Genomic DNA, 24,704 nt, shown 5'->3' on the forward strand with positions numbered 1-24,704 from the left:
ACACTGAAATATTATTGGACCATATTCTAGCTCATCGTGCTTATTAATGAACATGGAGAATCATGAGGGAAAATTTAGCAGGTTGTTAGTGTCGAGTCTTGTTAGGACATGCTGTAATGACCATCCCATTGTGTGCTGTGTGTTTTACATTATCAGTCTTTTTAGGAACATTCAATAAGAGCACTGACAGGCAGACAAGATTCTCAGACTAAAAACAGGATAAAAGAATAAAAAATGAGTATTTAAACAGCTAGCATGACCTGATTATAGCTCATTCTGTAAATCAGCCATGTTTAAAACCTGACTCGATGTGGCATAATTCAGATCAAGATCTGCAGTAAAATAGTGAAGGAATAGTGCTAATGTTTCCTGCTGATATATTCGAGAGTGGAAAATAATAGAGATGAGGAGGAGAAAAAAATGGATCTAAGCTGAAATTCAGCTGCACTTATTTTTAGCTCTTCAAAAAATACTCCGCATCTGCACTCTGAAGTTTGACTCTCCTTTATCAAAGCAGGCATATTTAGAAAGGTTAACAATTTTTCCCCATCTGACACCATGCTAGTGTTTGCACTGGAGTATTAAAAACAAAAAAGAAAAAGAGAGAGAGAAAAAAAGAAAGAAGACTTGCACCGTAAAGAGGACACTAAAAACAAAGCTGTTTAGTTGCGTATGATGAGAAACGATCAGATAGAGCTGCAGCATTTCTCTGCTCTCCCTAAATGATCTTTAAAGTCATTGTGAAATCAAAACTGACCTTATTTACTACTTTCTTAATGCGTGTTGTGTCTTATTGAAAAATCCATTTGTGTTGATTATTCCAAAATTAAAAATGCAAAATGGTCTTTATCATAAACTTTCCTTTTTAGGGAAACATATCTGTTAACTAATAATCAAATACCTACAGTTGAAATCAGAATTATTAAACCCCCTTTGAATTTTTTTTGTTTTTTAAATATTTCCCAAATGATGTTTAACAGAGCAAAAAAAAAACATTTTAAGGTCAAAATTATTAGCCCCTTTAAGCCATATTTTTTTTCAATTGTCTACAGAACAAACCATTGTTATACAATAACTTGCCTAATTACCATATCCTGCCTAGTTAACTTAATTAACCTAGTTAAGTTTTTACATGTCACTTTAAGCTGTATAGAAGTGTCTTGAAAAAAATCTAGTCAAATATTATTTACTGTCATCATGGCAAAGATAAAATAAATCCGTTTTTAGAAATCAATTATTAAAATCATTAGATTTAGAAATTCTCTCCCTTAAACAGAAATTGGGAGAAAAAAAAATAATTCAGTTAATAATTCAGGGGGGTTAATAATTCTGAGTTTAACTGTATATAAAGAAAAAACAAAACATATAGTCTATACATTTGGTTTGAATATTACGTTTCTCTCTTACGTAAAATAGTAACAAAAAGGGCAGACTTTGCATGCATCCTTTTTTCTTGGATCAATTGCTGTGTCTCCATTTTTAGTCTTTGTATACGTTCACATTTTTCCGACGTGACAAATAGAAAAAAGCTGCCCGCAGCCCATAGGAGGCTCATCTGCAAAGCTCTCAGGATATGCATGTAAATGGATCCTGTTCCGCACTTCTCTGCAGCAAAAAAAAAAAAAAATGGATAGAGCGACACAAAGGGACAAAATAGCCATCACCACAGCAGGTCTTGATTGAGAGTGTGTACGTGTTTATTTCTGTGTTTTCATGTGTGTGCATGTGTGAGGGGAGACTTATTAAGTCTGTTTGCGGCTCCCGCTGTGCACTGTTCTTTCAGGTGGAAAAAAAGAGGAATGCTCGAACCTCATGGGATGAGAGCTCTGCATATTCCAGAAAAAAAAACCAGATGAACACCTTTCATTCTGATTCTAGGGACCTGTTGTGGCTCGATGGCCAATTAAAGACCTGTCCTTTCTTTGTGATCCCGTCACTAGCACTTGCACAGTAAGCTGCCTTATTATTTTCCTGTAGTTGAACTGCTCATGTTGTCATATTGAGAAGGGTAATTGTTCCTTTACATATTCACTGTTGCTAGACCTTTGCCCCAGCAGCTGACAGGGGTCAGTGCAGTGATTTCTCTCTTTTCCTTGGCTACTATTTCAAAGTAGTTAAAGATTTGATTTAAAGGCAGAATTGACCATATAATAATAATAATAATAATAATAATAATAATAATAATAATAATAATAATAATAATAATAATAATAATAATAATAATAATGTCTTTCTGAGTGATTTGCTTTTTTCCAGCCGTCTGCATTCTTCAAAAATGTCTTAATGGGTCTTATTGGGTCGCTGAAATTATTTGTTCAAAAATCATTTTAGGAAATTGATAAAAATATTACATATATTGAAATAGGCTATCATATATCTTAATTACATACATTTAATATAAAATAAATTGTAACATTTAAGTTTAAGAACCAGTTTCCACAACCATTCACAACCATTCACAACCATTCACCACTGGTTAATTACCTGTCTATTATTAAGATATTGGCTGTTTATTAGTACTTATAAACTATGATCTTATTTTACATCCCTAATCTTACCCAATACCTAAACCCAACTTGTACCTTACTAAATATTAATCAGCACCTAATTAGTAGTTCATTGAGCTAAATATTTTGTTAATGGTTTGTAAATAGGGATAATTGTACCTTAAAACAGTGTTTCTCAACCACGTTCCTGGTGGACCACCAACATCGCATGTTTTGGACGTCTCCTTTGTCAGTCACACACAGTACAGGTCTTTCAGTCTCTGCTAATGAGCTGATGATCTGAATCAGGTTTTTTTGGTTTAGGAGACTTAGTAAATGTGCAGAGTTGGTGGTCCTTCGGGAACGTGGTTGAGAAACACTACCTTAAAATATAGTGTGACCAAATAAATAATAAAATTAGTCTTTCCATCGTTGCTTTTTTTAAGGATTTCCTAAAATGCCTTGAAACGCGTAGCATATTTCAGTTGACGTAACTTTAATGAAAAAAGTAGGAGAGGGTAAAACATCAAGCAGTCCACCCTATTTTTTAAAACAGGCAATAGAGTCTTTATATCCCAGCTCAGGCAGATCTGTTGAGCTTGGTAAAGCTGCATTTGGCAGCATATGACAGCCACAGTCTAATATTAATGCTGAGTCTGTCTAACTGTTTCTTAGCCTCCTACATAAATCGCTTTACAATACAGCATTCTGTACTGAATTCAAATAGGTTTGATAGGTTTTGTGTTTTATGGTCTGTGCATACGACCCACTCTATGCTATCATGAATTTAGACTGAGACATAACAGTGAGCTTTGTCTTTGTTTTGTAGTATATTAGCTTAAAGATACTAATAACACTATTTATAATACTTTTTTATGAAGCGTACAGTCTAGTGTCCAGTTTAGTGGCTGAGATGTAAATTCTTATTTTTTTTATGTGGTTATATGCTTTATCAAACAGTTTCCATTAACAACTTTAAGTAACTATGTATTTAGATACATCTGGGCATGTCAGCAAACTAAAACACAAAAAGAAAGTGTCATAAGCTACGTTTACATCCGCCTACTTTTAATGCGCATTTTGTATATGTGCATAAAAACTAGTTGATGGAAACGTCAAGATGCGCATAAATAAAAAATAAAAAAACATATGCGCATAACTGAATAGGATAAACTTTTTATTCGATAAGAAGAAATGCGCATAAACTACAATGGAAAGACTTTTACCGAACAAATTCCAGTATGCGCATTAAAAAAAGTCATGTGATTTTGTTGTAAGAGATCATGTGATGATAAAAATGTGTGTGATTGGACAAACCAGCAGAGCGAACACACTGTAAAACATCTGAAATATTGTTTTGGTCATTCTAAATCCATTTCAGTATTAGTGTTATTATATTTTGCATTACTTCTAGAATTGTCAAGAGCGTCTGTGCTCCGCGTCTCACACCTTCAAACATGACCACGCATTCATTGTGTGTTGGTATACTGTCTTCTGAGACGTAAGTCATATATTAAATAAAGAAAAAATTATGCACGCAGCTTCTCCTACCGCAGTAAATTCCATTTGTACTTTTAATATCGGACACCAGTTAATCAGGAAGTGACGATTTTGTTCTCTTTGACTACTTGGATGGAAACGCTGCTTTATTCGCACCTCTTATATACGATATCCAGTTATGTGCATAAATTAAATTGGATGGAAACATAGCTATTGATTAGCTATAAAAACGACATCATGGTTTCCATCTTGTTCCATCTAGTTAGCATGGGCAGTTTAACAGCTGGGGTCACATGCTAGCCGAGCAACTGCCATTGATATTGATACCAAATGCTAATGGATTTCTCCAAGTTTTGCAGAGCCCAGGGCTGTCACAGATGTGATTTCTCAGGATAACTATTTCAGTGATATCTGTCGGGTAGTATTGAAAAATGCACTTACAGCAGCTTTAACTGGAATAGTACAGTATAAACTTTTGTAGTTTGGATGCTAGTAGCTACAGTAAGGTAGAGCTTAGCTGGCTGTAGCTGTTTTTGCTGTAGCTGTAGTAGGCAGTGAGACCGTTAGACAGACAGACAGACTGGCAAGGCGGGCAGATATGATAAGCCATCACAAAGGCCTTGGTGTCAGCCGGGGGACAGACATCATCTTCTCTTTGATTCAACTGAACAGTAGCCCCAGATTACACTCCTTTATTTTTTTCAAATGCAATGGCAGATATGCCGACTGTTTCTGAATGCTGCTCTGCCCAGCGCAGACTACAACGTGTGTATGTGTGCGTGGATGCGGGAAGGAAGAGGCTCTGCCACTCTGTCTTACATAAGTGCCTTAGAGGATGTCAGGACAGGGATAAAAATACAGGTTCAACCAGTCCAATGTCCCTGAGTCACGCAGAGCCAGAGGTGTGTGTGTTCACAGCACTGCAGATACTGTAGATGCATTTCAGTGTGTGACGCTGATACCTGCCATTTCCACACAGCACTTTAATGGCTTTATTAGCTAAGATGATAAAATGTCAGGTTTCTATTCTGATGTGTTTTTACTGGTAATGCTCTCCAGTTATTACCGGAGTCTTCTGATGCTAGTGCTCCCATCTATAGATTTATGCTCTTATTTATGTGGACCTGTGACAGCTATATCTAGGAGAAAATAACACTAGTAAAAAATCTTGAGGTTTATGTAAGAAAGGAGAGAGTAGAGAGAAGAAATGGGATTATTTGCAAATGCGATGCAAATCAAGATTAATATTCTTTATTACACATTCCTTAAGCATAAATGCAGTATTTTAGTAGCGTAAGACACTGAAATGTTACAGACATTTTACATATTGACAATACAACATTCGCCTAGGCCTGCACGGTTAACCGATTTTAAACCGAAATTGCGGTTTGATTTCTGTGTGGAGTTTGCATGTTCTTCCCGTGTTTGTGTCGGTTTCTTTCGGGTGGTCTGGTTTACCCCACAAGTCCAAAGACATGTGGTATAGGTAAATTGGGTAAGCTAAAATTGTCCGTTGTGTATGTGTGTGAATGAGTGTGTATGGATGTTTCGCAGTGATGGGTTGCGGCTGGAAGGGCACCCGCTGTGTAAAACATATGCTGGATAAGTTGGCGGTTCATTCCGCAGTGGCGACCCCAAATTAATAAAGGGATTAAGCCGAAAAGAAAAATGACTGAATTAATAAATGGCGTTTTGAAAAGGTGCAATTTTCAAATAGCAAAAACTGAGATTATTTCGATTTTTACTATGGCGAGGGAGGCGACTATGGGTAATTAAAAACGAACGAACTAACGTTTCTTAAACAGCAGACAACTGTTACAGCAGAACCCACAAGCCCCTATTTCACTATAGGGATAATGAAAGCTGTGAACTGTGTGTGTGTGTACCTGCTTGTGTGAGTTAACGTTTTCTTTCCTCTCTCGGCCATTACAGCAATACTTGTGGATCCACACACACACAAACATGAGTGTGCCTGCAGCGGGAGTTTTCTCCACCGTGTTTATCATGGGTCAGCTGGGAAAATTGCGCATTATAGAATGTAACATTGGCCGTTTATCTGTATTTGTTTTTTTTTTTATTGTGTTTTAACAAAACAGTCATATTAACCATAACAATGGATGACATCAAGTACAATAATAAACAAGAAAAATTAATAATAATAAAAAAATAAATAATAAGATTATAAAAAGTAGGGGCAATCTATCAAATTAAATAATATTTACAAAATCCTTATGAAATTTCACAGTTTTAACAGTTTTTTGCTGTAAACATTTTGTGAAGTAGTAATTAAACAATATAAGTCACAAAGAAATTTTTGCAACTTTTCTGCAACTTGGGTAATGATGAAGAAAATTTACTTTTGTGAATATAATATTTACCCAATAAAATAAAAGAATTGCCTGTAAATTCTATGTTATGTTTGTCATGAGAAAAGTAAAAATTATATCACACATGGAAAAATCAATGTTAAACTTACATTTTGATGTAAAAAAGATGGATAAATCAGACCAAAAGAATTTAACGTGGGCATTTGACAAAAAGATGATCAATCGATTCGATACTTGAGTTACAGAAGACACAATTCGAATGAAAAAGCTGCTTTGACACAATCTACATTGTAAAAGCTCTATACAAATAAAGGTGAATTGAATTGAATTAAATTAGGATTACCAAAATTAGATACAATCTCGTTTGTTGGGTAGATATTGTGTAACACTTTGAAAGGCCGTTTATCTGTATCCACGTCACTCATCGATGAATAATGCTAGAGCCGTGCTGACCACCAATCCCAGGCCTTTCTGTTGAGTGGGGGAACGCAATTACCAATCACAGGTGTTTAAGAACTAACTCGACAACACTCAAAATGCAAGCGGGAAAATATTTACATTTATTTATTCATTTGCTATAAATGCTCATGTTTTCTTTGAATGTACAAAAGTCTTGTTTGATACATTTAAAACGTTTTTGAGCAGGTATAATTAAAAGTACAGTTCATTTATTTGACTGCTTGTATTAAAGGACAAAATTATATTACAAATAATATATAAATAGAGAGTTCAGATGCAAAAACCTCTAAATGCCATCTGAAATGTTCTCCTAAAAGGAATATTTTTCTCAGCCTCCTATGTTTACGTTCAGTTATTTCACTTGAAAGGCAATGAAAAGAACTTATTCGTCACAATTAAAGTAAAATTGCTGAGCCTACATACAGGAGTCTGAGAAAAATGCAAATTTTTAGAGGTTTTTGCATCTGAACTCTTCAAATATAAATGTATTAATAAATTATACCTTTTATTACAAGAATTCTAGTGCTGTGAAGTAAAATCTAAAATTGTGTTTGGAAAGCATCGTCAATGCACCGTGAATGCCATGAAATCAAAATGAAAAATGTAGCACAATCTAAATGTAAAGGTTTTAAAGGTTTTATATCTAAATATCAGGTTTTATTTATAATATGAATTTAAAATACTGTAGTTATTTTCTTAATTTGTCATGACAACTGACCACTTTATTGGAAAAAATGGTTTTAAATAAACAGCATAGTGTAGCCTACTTTGTGATTATGCTTTGTCTTTCTTTGGTGCTGTTAAAACCACCACATCAAACCTGCAGCTCCTTTATCAAATTATAGTAGATTGCATTTTAAATCACAATCGCAATTTTGATCAGATAAATTGCAATTAGATTTCTTTTCCAAATCGTGCAGCCCAACATTCACCCATAATATGTTATCAGGTAACACCCCTAATAGCAATTACAGTAATAATGCTAATAATAAGTTTTATTTAAAACTTATTATTAGGTCTCTTTTTCTCTACCCCTGCACACACCCTCCCTCTTACAATACAATTTCATATAGCAGCAATATGGCTATTAATGGGGTAAAAATGGCAGTTAGTGGGCAGCAGTCTCCTTACCATCTTTGGCTGTGTCAGCAGTCCCTTCTCAGCCCAGCCCTGGAGCTGCGGCAGGTCTGCCTGACGCCACTGAGTCTCTGTCGATCCCTACGGGAGGGGGGCAGGGTCAATAATCAAACATGCCCATTTTTCTCCATACCAAACAGACACTCCTGACGGTCTCCAGGCACACTAAAACATGCAGGTGGCTTTGAATTTGACTCAATCATTTGAATTTAGTTTAGTTTTTTGATATGCTATAATGAAAATGGGATCTATAGGTGCTTGCGGAGAACGGGTGATATATAGAATAGCCTATTCGCTGATAAAACCGGTGTTTTTTCACGCTCCAGGCTATAGATGAATTTGTGTAGGACATAGAAACTGCAAGTTGTGAAAAACAGCAAGCCTCCGACTGTAGATTTAATATCATGGGTTTTCCGACAAATCCAGCTTCGTAAACAAGACCTTAGAGGACCAATACCGAGGCTGCCGCAATCACAGTTTGAGCCATGGTGCTAACAGCGAAAACAGCCAATTTAGGAAAAGAGGGAGACTCTGAGCGTGACCTTTCTGTTGGATGGATGGATTCAGGAGAAGGCATCCAGCACCACACGATAAAGGAGACACTTCTGCATCCAACGGGATGGAGGAGGAGGACTTGGGGGAGGGCCCCTGTGTCCTCTGCGGATATTTAAATTGTTCACGTAAGCGCCCAGGTGTCGGAGTCTAGCGAAAAATGGACTGTCAGCGGAGAAGAGAGAGGAGAAAGAGATGGGGTGGGCAGTTGGATTGCTGACAGCTCTCGGTATAGCGTTATCTGGGGCATGGGTCTGTAATTTAAAAAAGAGCCTCATGGGATTTTTTTTTTTAATCTCATGTGCCACCTTGGTTTTAGTTTTATTGAGGACCGCAGGGTGTAACAAAACACTTTTATTGTTCTAGTGATGAAACATCAGTGTACATACAGCATTAAATGTAATGTCTATTTGTTCTCTAATGAAACAACATATCTGCATGAACAAATCATAAGCTTTACATCCACATGCTGAATCATTCAAATAAATAAGCGGGATGACACAGCCAAATGATGCATCAAAATTTTGGTGCATCATTCACAGTAAGGTTTTAAAAGCGCTCGCTGTTACTCTGGTTACAGAGGACAGATCAATGTCTGCGGGCGACAGAAGGGAGAGGACAGACTATAAATGAATTCATCTTCTGTTTTCACTGACCTTTTCTCAAAGCTCAAAGGAATCAAAAAAAATGGAATACGTAACAATGGAGAAATAGTGGTTTGTTCTCTTTCTGTCTTATTTTCTCTCTCTTCCTTCCCTTTCTAGTTTTCTTGAAACTAAAAAATAGACCTAGATAAACTGCAGTTTTCCATGCAATTAAAATACGGTATCTAAACAAGCATACAAATTAAAACAATCAGATGAGCCAGATTTGAGAAGCTGGAGTTTGTAGGATGTAAGGTAAGTTGACATTTACTTCATTACATTAACTTTTTGACTCTCTCTCTCTCTCACACACACACACACACACACACACACACACACAAACACAATAAATGAAACACTTCATTTGCTCAAAATATGCTACTGATAAAGAATCACTAACAGTGTTTTCAACCAAAAACCTGCATATATTAAATACCCCATGAATTCAAGTTTTGTGACTTTAGTTCGTGTGATATATATAAACTCATAGCTCATCTATATGCTAAACATCACAAAAAATGACTTTTGTGGATATACCCATTTAAAAAATATATGTATTTTTATTAAGAAAATTAGATTGAATGTTGATGATGTAAAAAGAAAATTAATAAAACATGTAGGAATGCAACGATTATAGATTTTGGTTGTACGATTATAGTCTAAGAAATAATCACGGTTTCACGGTTATCACCATTATTATGCATTCATTAATTTCAAAACACTACTAGTTTAGTAATTTACATGAAAACTCATATTTTAAAGTGTTATTTATCGCAGTAAGCAAATAATACAGCACAAAATGATAATAAAAACAAGCAATAGTCAATTTGTCTCTTTGGACTTAATTTTAAACATAAGTAATAGTTTTACACTGAAAATAAATAACAGAACAAGAAATAAATAAATAAAAATAAGAATAAATAATTGTATTTGTCTAATATAAATCTATATTAGCTAAGTATTTAGATGAACTGCTGTTATCATCTGTGTTCAAACATACATCATTATTTAAATAATTTGGAACAATACATACATTTTTTTGTTTACATTGCACTATATCGACTATCTACAGCATGAGATGTTTTTTAACTGGACGTGCTTGGAAGGCGCAAGTGCGTCACGCTGCTTGGCGCGTTGCAACCTATATGCACACGCAAGCTGCGCTCCTCCATCAGAAATAACTAACTTGTGTGCGGAAGACTGCTGGCTGCTGCTAGGTGTCTCAGCCATAGTTAATCCAGTGTGCGTGCATATTAGCCTAGGTGTATAAACTCGGAACTAGCGCCCAGTTGGCATAACTTTGTTTCATTCTGTGCAACAGAAACGCGATGTTGAGAAGTCTTTACGATTAATTCAATGTGACGAATTAAAGGGTGGTTAACAGTGAAATCGGTTAATCGTTGCATTCCTAAAAACATGTATCTTTTCTGTTTAGGCTAATACATTACAGAATTACACATGACAGAAAATTCAATGGGGTTTTTAAAATGAAGATCTCATTCTACCTTAATACATCTTCACCATTGCCTTATACACAGTAGTAACAAAAACCAATAAAGACAGAGATGTCACCTCACCCTCTGCCACAAAAAATCTCCCACACTTTTCTTTCCTGTCTTGATGGTCAATAAATCAGCCACTTCATCCACAACAGAACGTTCTCGATCAAACAACCCATACTTAACCTTGTACAGGAACCATACTGGACCCAAGCATCTCACACAATCGTTTCCATGCGCCCACAGCTCGTATCAGACAACCTTGTGGCAGATAATTGATATGACAAAGACGCTGTTAAAAACTGACTGTCTGCCACAAAATGGAGGTCACCTCAGCAGCTAAATGTATGTGTATGTATGATCTTCTTTTGTATCACACACTCACGACGTACAGTGCCGCATAAAGGAGAATTTCACCTCGAAATGTTTCTTCTTGCACCATAATTTTAAATTACTCATACTGGCCAAAACACATAGCCAGGGAATAACCTTTTTCTTCATTCATTTTTTTAGCTTCTTAAGAGAAGCAGCAGGAGTCTGGTAAGTAACCCTAGACTAAATCCTTTAAAATAATTCTTAGCTTGAGAAATAAACAAATTTGTACTTAACAGAGTCTCCGGGCGGAGGCTACAAGTCTCCTTAATGTTCACAGAGGTCGCTACACTTGCCTGAGACTCCAACCCTCCTGTGCACTGAACTGCTGGAGGGGATGTGAGCTGTCAGAACCCATTCAGGTACGCAGCTTCATACATTTCTTGTATCTTAACGTCAGGTCAGTAAAGTTCTCTGTGTGTATTGATTTTTATTTTTCTCTCCCCGTGTTTTGCGTGGGCTCCCCTCCTCAGTGGGACACCTCCTCCAGAGCCCTCAGGTCAGACTGCCACTCCGGCAGATCAATCAGGGCAGTAATGTGGGACGGCATGCGCCAAGACTGCTCCGCTCCGTCACCATCGATCCGCATCTACTTTACCAAATGGATTTTTTCGTCTCCATCCGTCCTACCTCTCTCCCTCCCTCCCTCCTTTCATTGAGTACCTCTTTCTCTCTCCCTCTTATTCTACCTCTGAGGGACTTGGAATAATAAATGCCTCGGTATAAAAGCAATTTTTCATTTAACTTTTGCTTGACACGTTTTCTTCTTCCCTCTCTAGATGAAGTCCGGTTTTATGTTACACCAGATCGATAGAAGCTTCCAAGGTGGTTCTCGCTTAATTTCCCTGCCTCTCTCCCTTGGGCGATGACGATGGGCTTGGACGTTAGCAGATAGCAAAGGACCACACCCTGATCACATTACCCCATCATTACAGCGAGCCTCATTTGATCAGTAATGAAGGCTGCTGTTCATTTAGCTCATGCCTCGTGTGCTTTCCTAGCATCTGTTTCTCAGAGATGAGTTCTTTGCACCCGTCTATGGGTCCAATGAATATCTCAGAGGAATTACTCTGACCTTTTGCTGTTCAAAGGCGGGATTCACTTCCTGGGGTGATTCAGGGTGACTACATAATGACAGGTCTGTAAAGTAATAAGTAAGGGTTGAATACAGATGGCTGCTGAAACATAAACACCTGAACGCTGAAAGCCAGCACTTCACAGATCTATGGTGCTTGAGCAGTTTTATGTTAATAAATAATTAGGACTTTAAGGTCAGCACACTGTAAATAAATTTAAAGTGTTAATAAGCAATTTTCTAGCTTCAGATGATAAACTACTAGAAAATAAATCCCTATTTCTGCCTTTAAAAAAAGAACTAAAGTAATTTAAGCTGCCAAAAATAAGTACAGTTTAAGTCAGAATTATTAGCCTCCCTGAATTATTCGTCCCCCTGTTTATTTTTCCCAATTTCTGTTTAAGGGAGAGAAGATTTTTTCAACACATTTGTAAACATAATAGTTTTAATAACTCAATTGATTTATTTCCATGATAACAGTAAATAATATTTTACTAGATATTTTTCAAGACACTTCTATACAGCTTAAAGTGGAATTTAAAGACTTAACTAGGTTAATTAGGTTAACTAGGCAGGCTAGCGTAATTAGGCAAGTTATTGTATGATGATGGTTTGTTCTGTAGACTATTGAAAAAAAATATAGCTTAAAGGGGCTAATAATTTTGACCTTAAAATGTTTTTTAAAAAATTAAAAACTGCTTTTATTCTAGCCGAAGAAAAACAAATAAGACTTTCTCCAGAAGAAAAAATATTATCAGACATACTGTGAAAATTTCCTTGCTCTGTTAAACATCATTTGCGAAATATAAAAAAAAAGACAAAAAGTTTAAAGGGGGGCTAATAATTCTGACTTCAAGTGTATATCCATTTTCTCACTTGAAGGCCTGGATGATAGAAAGATTAGAATGATTGATTGTCTGTGGGTTTAATTGCTTGAAACCATTATAAGAGATTTTAAATGATGAAAATTAAATGAATACAAATTGACAAAGCATGCACATGAAGTAGTGCACATAATCATGGTTCTAGATTCATCTAAATGTTGTTCATGGATATTTAATGTAGGAGATGTTTAAGGAAGGAGATGAAATCAAAAGATGATAGAGGAGTAGAGAAAGGAGGAGCACATGCATGTGGGGGATGGCAGCATCAGTGACACAGGCTGTGTTTTTCCTTTGGGCTACAGGTCTGGTGAAACACCTGCGTCTCTCCCTACCCACTCTCTCCAAATCTCACAAAGTTGACCTCATCAGCTGACCCCACTCTCTTTCTCTCTCGGTCTCTCTATCCGACGTCGCTCCTTTGCAGTTTCCCCCTCTCTCTCTTCCTGGATGAATGGCTGTATTTTCTCTCAGTGCGTGGGATCTCCTTGGCCTTAAATTAACCTCTCTTGCAGATCTTCTGTGGAGACGAATTAGCGCCCAATGTGACAGTGCAGCTAATGTGTTGGTGAGGGTTCAGCCAAGTTTTCAAATAAAAAAGCAAAAAAAATAAAAATAAAAACACATAAATACTGTGCTGATGAACTGCAATTCAAAAATGAATGTTCCTGTGAAGTTACACAACTGTGGTGAATGCTGATGCAAACCAACAAATGATCGTTCATACACATCAAATAGGAGCTGGATGTGTGTATTTTGCACAATCCACTATCTATCTCGGCCATGGGGGCCGCTGGCTCCGTTAGCCACTGCTAGCAGCCCAGCTCACTGCCAAGGCGAGCAGAAAATTGGTGAGCATCTTGATTCAGGGATGACACTTAAATTTGTGTGGCTCCAGTGACCAGCTCTATCCTCAGGCTCCGGATGGAAAATGAGAGAGTTTGGCCCTATGCCTGCTCCGGCAGGATTCACATCCTTCAGGCAGTGTGGGGTAAGGGGCCTGCTGGGCCTGGCTTTGCACACACACATACACACCCAGTGGCACGCCACTGACATGCTCCAGCCCCTGGCCATCTCTGTGATATCTCCTGTGGACATAAACGCTGTTTATGACGCAGAGCGACCTTTGCTATCAGATGCAAGGCAATTTAGTCAAATCAGAGTAGTATTTGGTGGATGTATCAGTAAAGTCACTTAGATCTGTGTTATGAAACTCACTGTATGTGCCGGGTATGATCAAAGCCAGACAAGGGAGTTCTTTAGGTTTGTGTGCGTGTTGTCCTTGTCTGTCAACTAGCCCCGGACCACGAGTTGATTGTCAGTGACAGGCTCAGAGATACACTGCCCACCCCCACATGCTCTTTCTCTTTCACATACACTTCTGCCTGCTCTATCTAACCCCTACACATATTATAGATGTTACACGAGTTCCTCCCACCATTGGGGGACTTCTGCATTACAGTAAAGGTGACCTTGCCATGTCTGCGTGAGGAAATGTCTGAGCTACACCAGGAGTGGGCAGTATGACTGAAATTTTATAACAAAGTATGAATAATTTTGTATTTTTTTGTTTTGTATATATATTGTTTCTTTTTTTTGATGACTAATACATCAACTGACCTTGATATTTTTATATATATATATATATTAAGTAAATATTTAAGAAAAATGCTTTATAACCCTTTCTTTAATTATGATTTTTCATATTTTGGTGACAGATTTAAGAGTAAAAACCTGACAAACAGTCCTTATGTATTAAAAAATGTAAAAAGTATACAATGCTCAGCATATATAAGTACATCCCTCACAAATCTATCTTTTAAATTCATATTTTTAATAGGAAGCTATACAATATTATATTTGTGCATATACATTAGATTAGTCAGTACTGAAGCCAAATCTGGAGCTTATCTAACAAAATAACTCACATTAACGGCCCAAAAACTACTCCAGCCAAATTTATATGTTAAAGAAAAATAATAAATACAAATTTAAAAAAGAGGAAACATCAAGAGAAGCAAAACAATTGAAAAATTTTGTTTGTAGGTTTTTTTTTTGTTGCAATATTTAGCAAATGCGTTATGGATGTTAGCGTTTTGGATGTGACATTTGCAGTAAAAACTCAAAACAAAAATCCACATAGAAAGTATACATTAACATTATATTGAAACAACTGTTTATATTTTCCACAGAGTGATGAGATCAGAAAAATATCAATCTGTAAACATTTTTTAGATTTTAAATGAGGAAAATAAACATGCATTATGGATGTGACAAAAAAGTTTGCGAATTTACAGTATACAACATACTTTGTAGAAAATCTGTGAATTAAACTGCACAGCCCAAAATAAATAATGCTAATCAAAAGGATAAGAGTTGGCTCACTATAGAACAAAAATGGTTGATTTTGTTTAATTTTACATTTTTTGCATTTATGAGAAAAAAGCTTGGTTGTGGATGTGACACTTTTCCGTTATGGATGTGACAGATGTGAATTTGCCACTTATGTGACTGATAAATATAATAGTTTGAAAACACTGACAGAGATATTTTTGAGTATTTTTAAAGTACTGTAAAATACTTGCTTGCATGAAAAAAAAAAATTTCATAGAATTGCTCATATATATATATTTTTAATTAAACAAAAAAAAAAAAGATACTTAAAGGTTTAAAACTACATGAGGGTGAGGTCATTTTCATTTCTGGATTAACTATGCCTTAAAAGTATTCACAAAATAGACTGCTTAACAATTTTATGGGTGCTTTGCATCTAAATCAGAGGTGCCCAAAGAAGGGCCCGTGGGCCAAAGTTTGGTTTGGCTCACCATCCCATCTGAAAAGGGAGGGAGAAAATGGGGAGTTCGATGTCATTTCAAATTTAATGTAACCTTTAGTTTCTTTGTTTAATTGAGAAGTTACAAAAAAACTTCAATTTCAATTAAATGTTGCAAATGAATCAGACTTATAAAATGTAATTACTGTCAATTGACAAATAGAGGACAATCCACAAGACATTGATGAGCAAATCAAGGCAAAGGCAGGATCAGCTCGACTAGTGTATTCAACACTGAACTCCATTATTTTATTAATGGGATTGTTTATGTTTTTAAGATATAAGTTCATTATAAAACAATAAAAATGACACTGGATCAATATTTTTAATATATTTTTAAGCAACCTTTTCTAGTTATTTTTAAATATTAGCAAAAAAAAATTGAAACTTTAAAGTAATAAGCTTTGGTATTTTTTACTCCATCTCACAGCCCTCAATCAAGTTTGGTTTTTGGCCCTTTAAAAGAAAAAGTTTGGGCACCCCTGATCTAAATCAAAATAAAGATGCATTATAAAGCTATTCATACTGCAAGCCACAGTGGCAGCCCATAGCTTCCTTATTTTATATAAGTTCACATCCAGTTTTTCTCAGATATCTCCTCTTTCAAGGTTGAGTGTATATGTGGCCTGTGCCTCGAGTGTGTCTGTGTGGTTTCCTTTTACTCTGTGCATGCACTATGGTGGCTGTGTCAGCTCCAGGTGTGGCGTTGACATGGCTGTATAGGTAGCTGGCAGGTGGCAGAACAGTGCTGCACCTGTGCCGGGCACAGGGAGAGCAAGAGCAGCCTCGATCCTCCGCGCCCTGGAAACTATGCATACTGTGCACTCATGAACCTCTCTGGCTAACAAGCTGCTTTACCAACTACAAATCACATTGAGGCTATATAGATGAGTTGTAAAGCTGCACTTGGGAGCCCTTGGTGAGTGTTGCAGTGAGCGTGGAGAGCTGGTAAAATGAGGATGAATGTGTTTTGTTATGCGGAGTGTGAAACCCAGCTAAAGACCTTGCACCGTATATTTGTCTTTTAATTATTTTCTCTGTATAAGCTTGTCACGCAATGTTTGCTCATTATAGAGAAACATTAAAAGCTTTACAAATAGCCTGAAAGTAGATGTGTGTGAATGTATGAGGGGAGTGAAATGAAAGGAAGACAGTGTCCGTAAGGCAGCTAACTGTGGTCTCAAGTTCCTGAGAGGATGAGGTGGGCTTCTGAACACACATAAACACACTGAGCTTTCCTTCTCTCTCTTTTTCACTCCAGCAAACCACACACATGAGCTCTGGTTAATCCAATCTCAGCCTCCTCATCTTCCTGCAGCCTATTTCTCAAAGTCCCTTTCTCCACACCCTCTGGCTTCCAGAACATCATCTCTTATTTTCCCATTTCCATTCCAACACTACACACAATTTCTCCATCGCTCTTTCTTCTCATTCCCTAGTGGTCTTTTGTTTTACCTTACGTTCTGTGTTTTTTAAACCATTTTTTTTTCTTCACCAGCATGGGTTCTCTACACATCAACAAATATACTTTTTTCTCTCTTACAGGAAAAAACTATGCTCCAGAAAAAAATTCAGGGAAACAAAACCAAATCCTTTAAATGGAAGTGCGATGACTGTTTCAGACCAAAACACATGCATGGTAATTACATGTGCACAAAATGCTAAACATGGCTGAAATACTAAACTGAATGTTATTTGTATGCTTTTGCTACACTTCAAAAATGTCTGTTTCATCTGAAATTGGGTTCAGAAATATGTCATTTAAAATAATTTAAAGATTTAACCCACATTGTAAAAAAATATATATGATCAATTAGGCCTGACAGCATATGTTTTTATGTCATTGTAACTTATAAAATTAGGTTAGAACATTATTAACTTAAGTTGTTTTAAGTCAGTTTTTAAACAATTTAAGTTCAATGGACTTATAAGGTTAATTTGATTTAGCTTAAAATTTTAAGGCAACCAGGATTTTTTTTTACAGTGCAGTAGTTTAGTTTGTCCATAACATTGTGTTGGTATTTTGTCATAACTAAATAATAAAAACTAAACAACCATTTTAAATGCTACAAGTGAGAGAGGAATCACAACACTATTATAAAAATTAGGAAAATTGCAGAAATTTGCTAGAGATAGCATTAGCAGGGTTACTCTTAGGGCTGTGCGATTTGGGGGAAAATATCTAATTGTGAGTTTTTTGAGACAGAGATTTTGATTTAATTTGCGATTTAATTTTGTAGTCAAGCTTCAGCTCAGTAAACTGTATTGTAGCTTCTTACTGCTAAAATGCAGTGAGTGTTAGATAAAAACGAACTGAAAAGATATTAACTTCAAATTTATTCAAATTGTTTTTAAATATTTAGAAATTAAACACTCATTTTTGTCAAGAGCAAACAGTAAACACAAATAAAACGAGCTTACCTTTCTTTAAACAAAATCAACTCAAATTAGGGAGATAGTGTAGCTTATAATAAAAAACAAAAAAGAATCATTCTAAAAATACAGAACACTCAGCAAACTAACATGGCTGAAACAACTCTGAAATTGTACTTTTCTGTTGCTTGCTAATAGATTGAGTGTCACTGGCAAAACTTTCAGTTCACTTTTTAGCAAGACACTTCACCGCCTGTGGTGCTTTTTTAGGTGCTGGTTGTTGTATTTCCTTGTGCTGTCAACTATTCTTACAAATTATCAGTTTTTGTTCGGTGACTTTGAAACCAAAATATTCTTATATTACCAATGTCCTGTTTTTCTTTGATATTAATTCGTCTATTAATCCTTCTGAATCAGCAGACATCATCCCACTCATCCGTGCTTTCCTGTTTGTTTGTTTTTTATTGTGGGCGTTCTGCATAGTTTTGTTGCGCAATTCAGATTGGCCAGAACGAAAGTGTGCTCATTCAATTAGCTAGTAAGACTGTCACACACAGACGGCAGTCACACATTTGCTCTGGGCGGGGGAAATTAAATAACAAATATATATTTCCTATCGCAGCCTCTTGCGATTTAGCTTATCGCAACGTTTCAAATCGCGATTGTGATTCGATTTCAATGAATCGCACAGCTCTGGGTACTCTATTATTCATTATGATTTAATTAATTGTTTTGTTGTTTTTTAGATTAAAGAATACAAAATGAGGGTAAATATAGGGCAATGCATAAATTAACATGCATAAATACATATGCAAAATTAGTTGATATATATTCAATATAGTCTAAACATAAAATATATATTGGCATAAAATATGTTATTCTGAATCAAACAGTAAATTATTATTATTTACATACATACAAAAATCTCTCTGTCTTTAACTCTACAGAACCCACAGCTGGTGGAGAAACATCTCTGTGTATTGTATGAAGTCAGTTTAGTTATTGATTGGGTTCCGCGCTTGAGCTCATAAAAGAAAGTAGCTGCAAGACAGAGCGGCAACCCCACAGCATCTGCTTTAATAAGAGAACGCCAGGGTAATTGATGGAAGATTGGCTGAATTACTAACTAGCACGGGCAGCTAATAAATAGCACCAATCTCAATATTAGAGACAAAGAGGTAAATGAAATTCAATCTGTTAACCTCTTCATATACATCAGGCTACAAAATGCAGATTAATGGATGTTCTGCCATATTTTTTCTCTTCTCTTTTGCAACTACTTACAGTAGAAGTGGTGTGCTTTACTGTCATTTCACTTTTTACAAAGCAGCAATGGCTGTGCCAACATGTCTCCAGGATTTCCTTTTTTTCGGGATATGAGGATATAAAGAATGACATTATGACGAAAAGGGCAACCAAATGTGTTCTATTGCAGCTAGCAAGATAAAACCTCTGTAGAATATCAGCAAAGGCAACAAATGGGACGTGCATTCAAATGAGCAGATTAATCTTCAGATGCAGGGCTACACTGTAATTGCAAATGCCTACATGGGGCATCTATACTCATATATAATTTGTTATAAAATATAGGGTTATCCTCATAGAATCCATCAGAATCTCAGAAGTTCAACGATGATTGTGCATAGTGTGAGGGGAATGTTTTTTGCAGTCTGGTTTATGCTCAGAATATTTATCAGTGTGTGTTCGACATTCATTTACTAATCATGGTTTTCTGATTGCAGGTTGATGGTGAACTAATGGAATAAATGCCAGGTTTCCTGGAAAGAAGAAGAACAAACAAAACAGGGCGTGTTTGTGGAAGGGAAGACATTAGCTCCCGGACAAGACAGCAACTTCTGCTAAAGGTCTGCTCCCACCTCTAATCAGCCTAACTCTTCTTGACAGCAAGATAACAATATCCACAACCCAAGCGCATCTACAGGGGCAAGATTTCTCGCGAAGTAATTTTTCCATGAAATGCCAACGGTGGTATCTATGGTTACTGTTGTGGGAAAGATGGTTTTTGTGTGCCACCCCATTTGCCCTTTCTCAGTTAGGGTTCATTGCGGGAGCTGCCATGCTTTGCATGCTCCATAACCCTTTGCTGCTGTAACCTTTGACCACTGATATATAAAGAGTGCAACTTTCTTTGACATTTATATCCATGTTCCCTTTCTCGTCGCATTTCTTCTACTCCTCACATCCCTCTTTTCATCCACTGAGAATAAGCACAAATAAAAGTCCTCGAGTGTGCTCTTTTGAATGCCGTATCAGCCATCATTATGCCACATTATGTAATTTTTTTAAATACATCAGCCATTTTTCCCACTGTAAAGGTTTTAAAGGTTTTGATTTCCGTGTGATTGTGTGATGCGAGTCGCTGTAATGCGAATGACCTTGAGAAGTCCTTTACCGTCACGGGAGGCAGGTCAGTTAATTGGGTAATAGGCAGGAGAGAAAAAGCTACTGCATTTGCAATGGTGAGAGCAAAAACTCGCCTGCTGTTGCTGTCTTTTCCTGGGGTGCAAAATGTAGATCAGAGAAATGTGCAGTTTGTGCACAGTCTCGAGAGAGCCTGCCACTCAAATCCGAACGTCTGTATGAATACCAAAACACACAGGCGGAGAGAGAGAGTGAGGGTGGGGGAGAGAGGAGAAGGAATGAAACAAAGAAAGTGGGATGGAGGATGAGGGAGGTCGGAAGCTAGAATGATAGGGGATGAGAGCCAGCTTGAAAGAAATGGGCGGTAATGTGCTTCTTTTACCTTTCTCTATTTTATCTTGTGATCAGCTCTAACCAACAATCACTGTTTGTGATGGAGCCTCTGCCGAACATATTATTTTATATATCTATGCATCTGTCAGCATGCCAGGACGAGCGGTGTGTTGTGTTGGTAAGCAGGTTGTGTGTGCTGTGTATATTCGGCTGATTATCGTCTGTCTGTGCGTGGCACTTTGAATTTGCGCCAGAGGAATTATTATGCTCGCGCTTGTGAAGCCTGCTCGCTCCCTCTCTCCTTCTTGCTCTCTCCTCAGCTTTCTGCTAAGAAAATGAGGATGAATCAAACTGAGAAATCACTGTGGACGCCTATTAAAATTTAAACCTGAGCGTTTTGTTGTTATTCATGTATATTTAGCTTTGACATAATAAAAAGCCTCTTCGCAAAAGCATGTTATTAAGATTATATTAGATTACTATTCATAGCACATTGTTTAATCTTACCTAAACCTTGTTAATACATAAGGTGGGATCATTTTTATTTATAAAAGGCGTTCAGTTTCACACCATTTTTATTTTAGGTGTTTCTTTATTAAATGTCAAAAGACTTTCTAGCTGTTTTATGTTTTAAGTATATTTTCCTCAAACCTTCTCCTGAGAATTTTGTGAAATACAAATAACTGAAATATTCTAACTTCGTAGAGCTCAGTGCTTCCCACACATAGACTTTACTTGGGCGGGCCGCCCAGGTATATTAACGGGAGCCCGAGTATATTTAGTGACACATTTTTTTACTATTATTATCATCCTTTTACACTTTTTTTGGAGACATGCACCTTTTTTGAGTACGGTCGGGGTTCCTAAATCTACTAAAATGTTCGGGATTTGCTTTTCCTTTCGTTTTCTAAGCTGTCGTTCATTTTATGCGCACAGCCGCAAGAGAGATATTAAATAATTAATTCTTTAATCTAAACGACTCAGAAAAACTTTGTTAAATACTCAGAGAGGACAAAATTACATCTAAATTGGCTGCAGAATATTTGTACACCATTAGAAATGGGTAACCAACTCATTTGTCTTATTTAAATTAGCTACACATTTTATTCTTGTAATTATTATAATTTTTAGAGATATTGTCTGTTTTTATTCCTTTTTTATGTCATTTAGTTCTCATTTGCTGTATATTTTATTGATTTGATAATGTCAATAAATTACATATTTTATACATCTAAAATGCTTTAGTAGCGTTTATAAGAGAAATGACATAAAAGGGAAATAGTGGATTTTTTTATTTATTTCAACAGTTTTATTTTACTTTAACCCATTGAAACGAAAAAGTTCAAAACAGATAATAATAAAAATAGTGTTAAAAGTCAAATTATGTTTTGTTTGTCGCATATAGTAAACAATTTATGTGCTGTGGGTAAAAGGTGTGTTTCAACCTGGCCACCACCGCAAGTATATTTCAAATCTGTGGGAAGCACTGGAGCTATACAGTTAATGCTAATACATTATCGAGCACAAATAATTTAATCTTGAAATAAACTGATCAGTATTGAATATATTGACATTTTTCTACTTTTGTTTGCACAAGATACCAAATTCGAGCTCAACATGTGACAATCTGTTTTTTGAAACGGACCTTTCTCAGCTTAATTTGAGAAGTCTCATTGCCATCTAGGGTGAAAAATGAGATGTAAAAGATATCTCTCTATATGGGCAGTTTTCATCTGAACATTTTATTGAACAGATACAGTATCTTCTTAGGTTTTTATTCGAACACTAAGGGTAAAACTCTCCCAGAAGTGATGTGATCGCAAATATGGAATGTGATGAAAGCTCACATTAGCTTCTGAAATCTTCTCTGAGTTATTTAAGTCTGAATGCGAGACTTGTCTAATAAGCGCATTCTGCCTTCACCTGTCAGTGCGCTCTATCCTCCCTAGAGCTGGATGTTCAGTTACCTCAGTAACTCTCAAGGCATTTTCTCTAATCAGTTGGCAGAGTGAGACTCATTCAGTAATTACATTCAGAGGTTACATTTGTGTTCTAAATCTGTCAAAGCCGTTGAAAACGATTAAGTATTAGGATACTTTTTCAAATCGGAGTGAAGAGCATAGCAAATAGATTACAGAGCACTGTTTACTCTTAAGTATGCCATGGCAGGATAGCAGAGATAGCATGCAGACTTCAACATGGTAAAGTCTACACTTGTCACTAATGTGTATATACAATATGTATACATTACATATAAATTAAACTATATAACAATATTTTTGTTTGTCTTATTATCTTTTATTCATAAATATATTGTGTGCAATCCAAAGGATGAGAAATTAATCTTGTTTTGTGTGGTCGCTCCATTTATTATTGTTGAAGGGAAAGTATTCCCTGTCATGTCTGACCATATTTCATGTATCTGATATTTACAGAATGCTTTTCAAGTACTACAACATATATTGCAGGAGTTAAAATTGGTTTTAAATAAAAAAAAGTCTAAATATATGATTTTTTGGTAAGTAACAGACCAGACAATCACTTCTTCGAATTTTGTACCAATAGAAAGAGTTAGCTCTTATAAATATATATGTATTTGGATTGATGAGAGACTAGCCTTTGATATAAACATTGACAAGTTATTGAAAAAGCTAACGTTTCTTATACCGCTTTTATTGTTTTCCTTATAAGGCCCGTAAGAAATAAGTAGAGAGTACATTCTTGTCTATAATTGATTATGGTGATCATATATATATGATTGCATGATCTCCGATTGTTGAAAGTATTCCCTGTCATGTCTTGCCATATTTCATGTATTTAATCTAAGCGTATTTACAGAACACTTTTCAAGTACTACAGTGTACGTTGCAGGAATTAAAATTGGTTTTAAATTAAAAAAAGACTAAATATATGATTTTAGCAATGGCCGCACTAAGGTAACGGACCAGACAATCACATCCTCGAATGGTGTACCAATAGAAAGAGCTAGAAAGACAAGAGACATATAAATATATATATATATATATATATATATATATATATATATATATATATATATATATATATATATATATATATATATATATATATATATATATATTATACACATATACACACATATACATATATACATATATACACAGTAACTTTATATATATGCTACTCTACTTAGATAACTAGATTTTGTTTATCATGCAACTATACGCTTTGTCACAGGTGCATCACTGTATTTTGTATGATTCCTTAGATTGGTTATCTTTGTATCAAAGGAGAAAATTACATTTGTACTTACTTTAAGGTTCTTTAAGGTAAACTACCATCCTATCTGTCTAATTTGCTAACAATTCACACAAATAACCACACACTAGAGTTGGTTTTTGTATTCAGTTAATAGTCCCAAGAGTATTGTCAGGACTTGCCAAATGTGCTTTTCCCTTTTATGCTCCTAGGGCTTGGAATGCTCTGCAAAACTGGCTTAATCTTGACACACTTCCGACTGAGTAACTTTAAACATCTTCTGTATGACATCTTAAAGGATACCTGTAATTGTTTTTTATGATCGGACCTTTTTTATGAATGGGGATTTTGTAATTTTGTGGTATTGTTTTTTGTGATTTTTGCGTGGGAAACTACCGTCTTGGCCAGGTCTCACTGGAAGAAGAGACAGTACTGTCTTAATGTGATCTCCTGGATAAATAAAGGAAATAGTAATAATAATGTTAGTCATTTGTTGTGTCATTTACTGCTATTGTGATCTTGCACATTTTTTGGACAAAATTGAATAAGAATTAAAAAAAAACTAGCTATTTAATCAATGTTTGCCTAGCCGTCATCAGAGTAAAATTATCTAA

The 24,704-nt window shown here is 35.9% G+C and overlaps 1 protein-coding gene across 6 annotated transcripts in view; it reads right to left on the reverse strand.

Moving 5' to 3' along the window:
• elavl4 (ELAV like neuron-specific RNA binding protein 4) overlaps positions 1-24,704 on the reverse strand; it is a 111,138-nt gene that overhangs the window by 63,482 nt on the left and 22,952 nt on the right. For 5 of the 6 annotated variants that reach the window (XM_056463887.1, XM_056463886.1, XM_056463884.1 and 2 more), the window contains exon 2: positions 7,904-7,990. The exons of the other annotated variant lie outside the window; for it this stretch is intronic. In XM_056463887.1, coding sequence (XP_056319862.1) covers positions 7,904-7,990 — 87 coding nt within the window. The remainder of the gene's footprint in view (positions 1-7,903; positions 7,991-24,704) is intronic. 6 annotated transcript variants of the gene reach the window in all.

Source organism: Danio aesculapii, chromosome 8 (assembly GCF_903798145.1).
Source record: "Danio aesculapii chromosome 8, fDanAes4.1, whole genome shotgun sequence".
In the NCBI taxonomy this organism is placed as follows: Eukaryota; Metazoa; Chordata; class Actinopteri; order Cypriniformes; family Danionidae; genus Danio; species Danio aesculapii.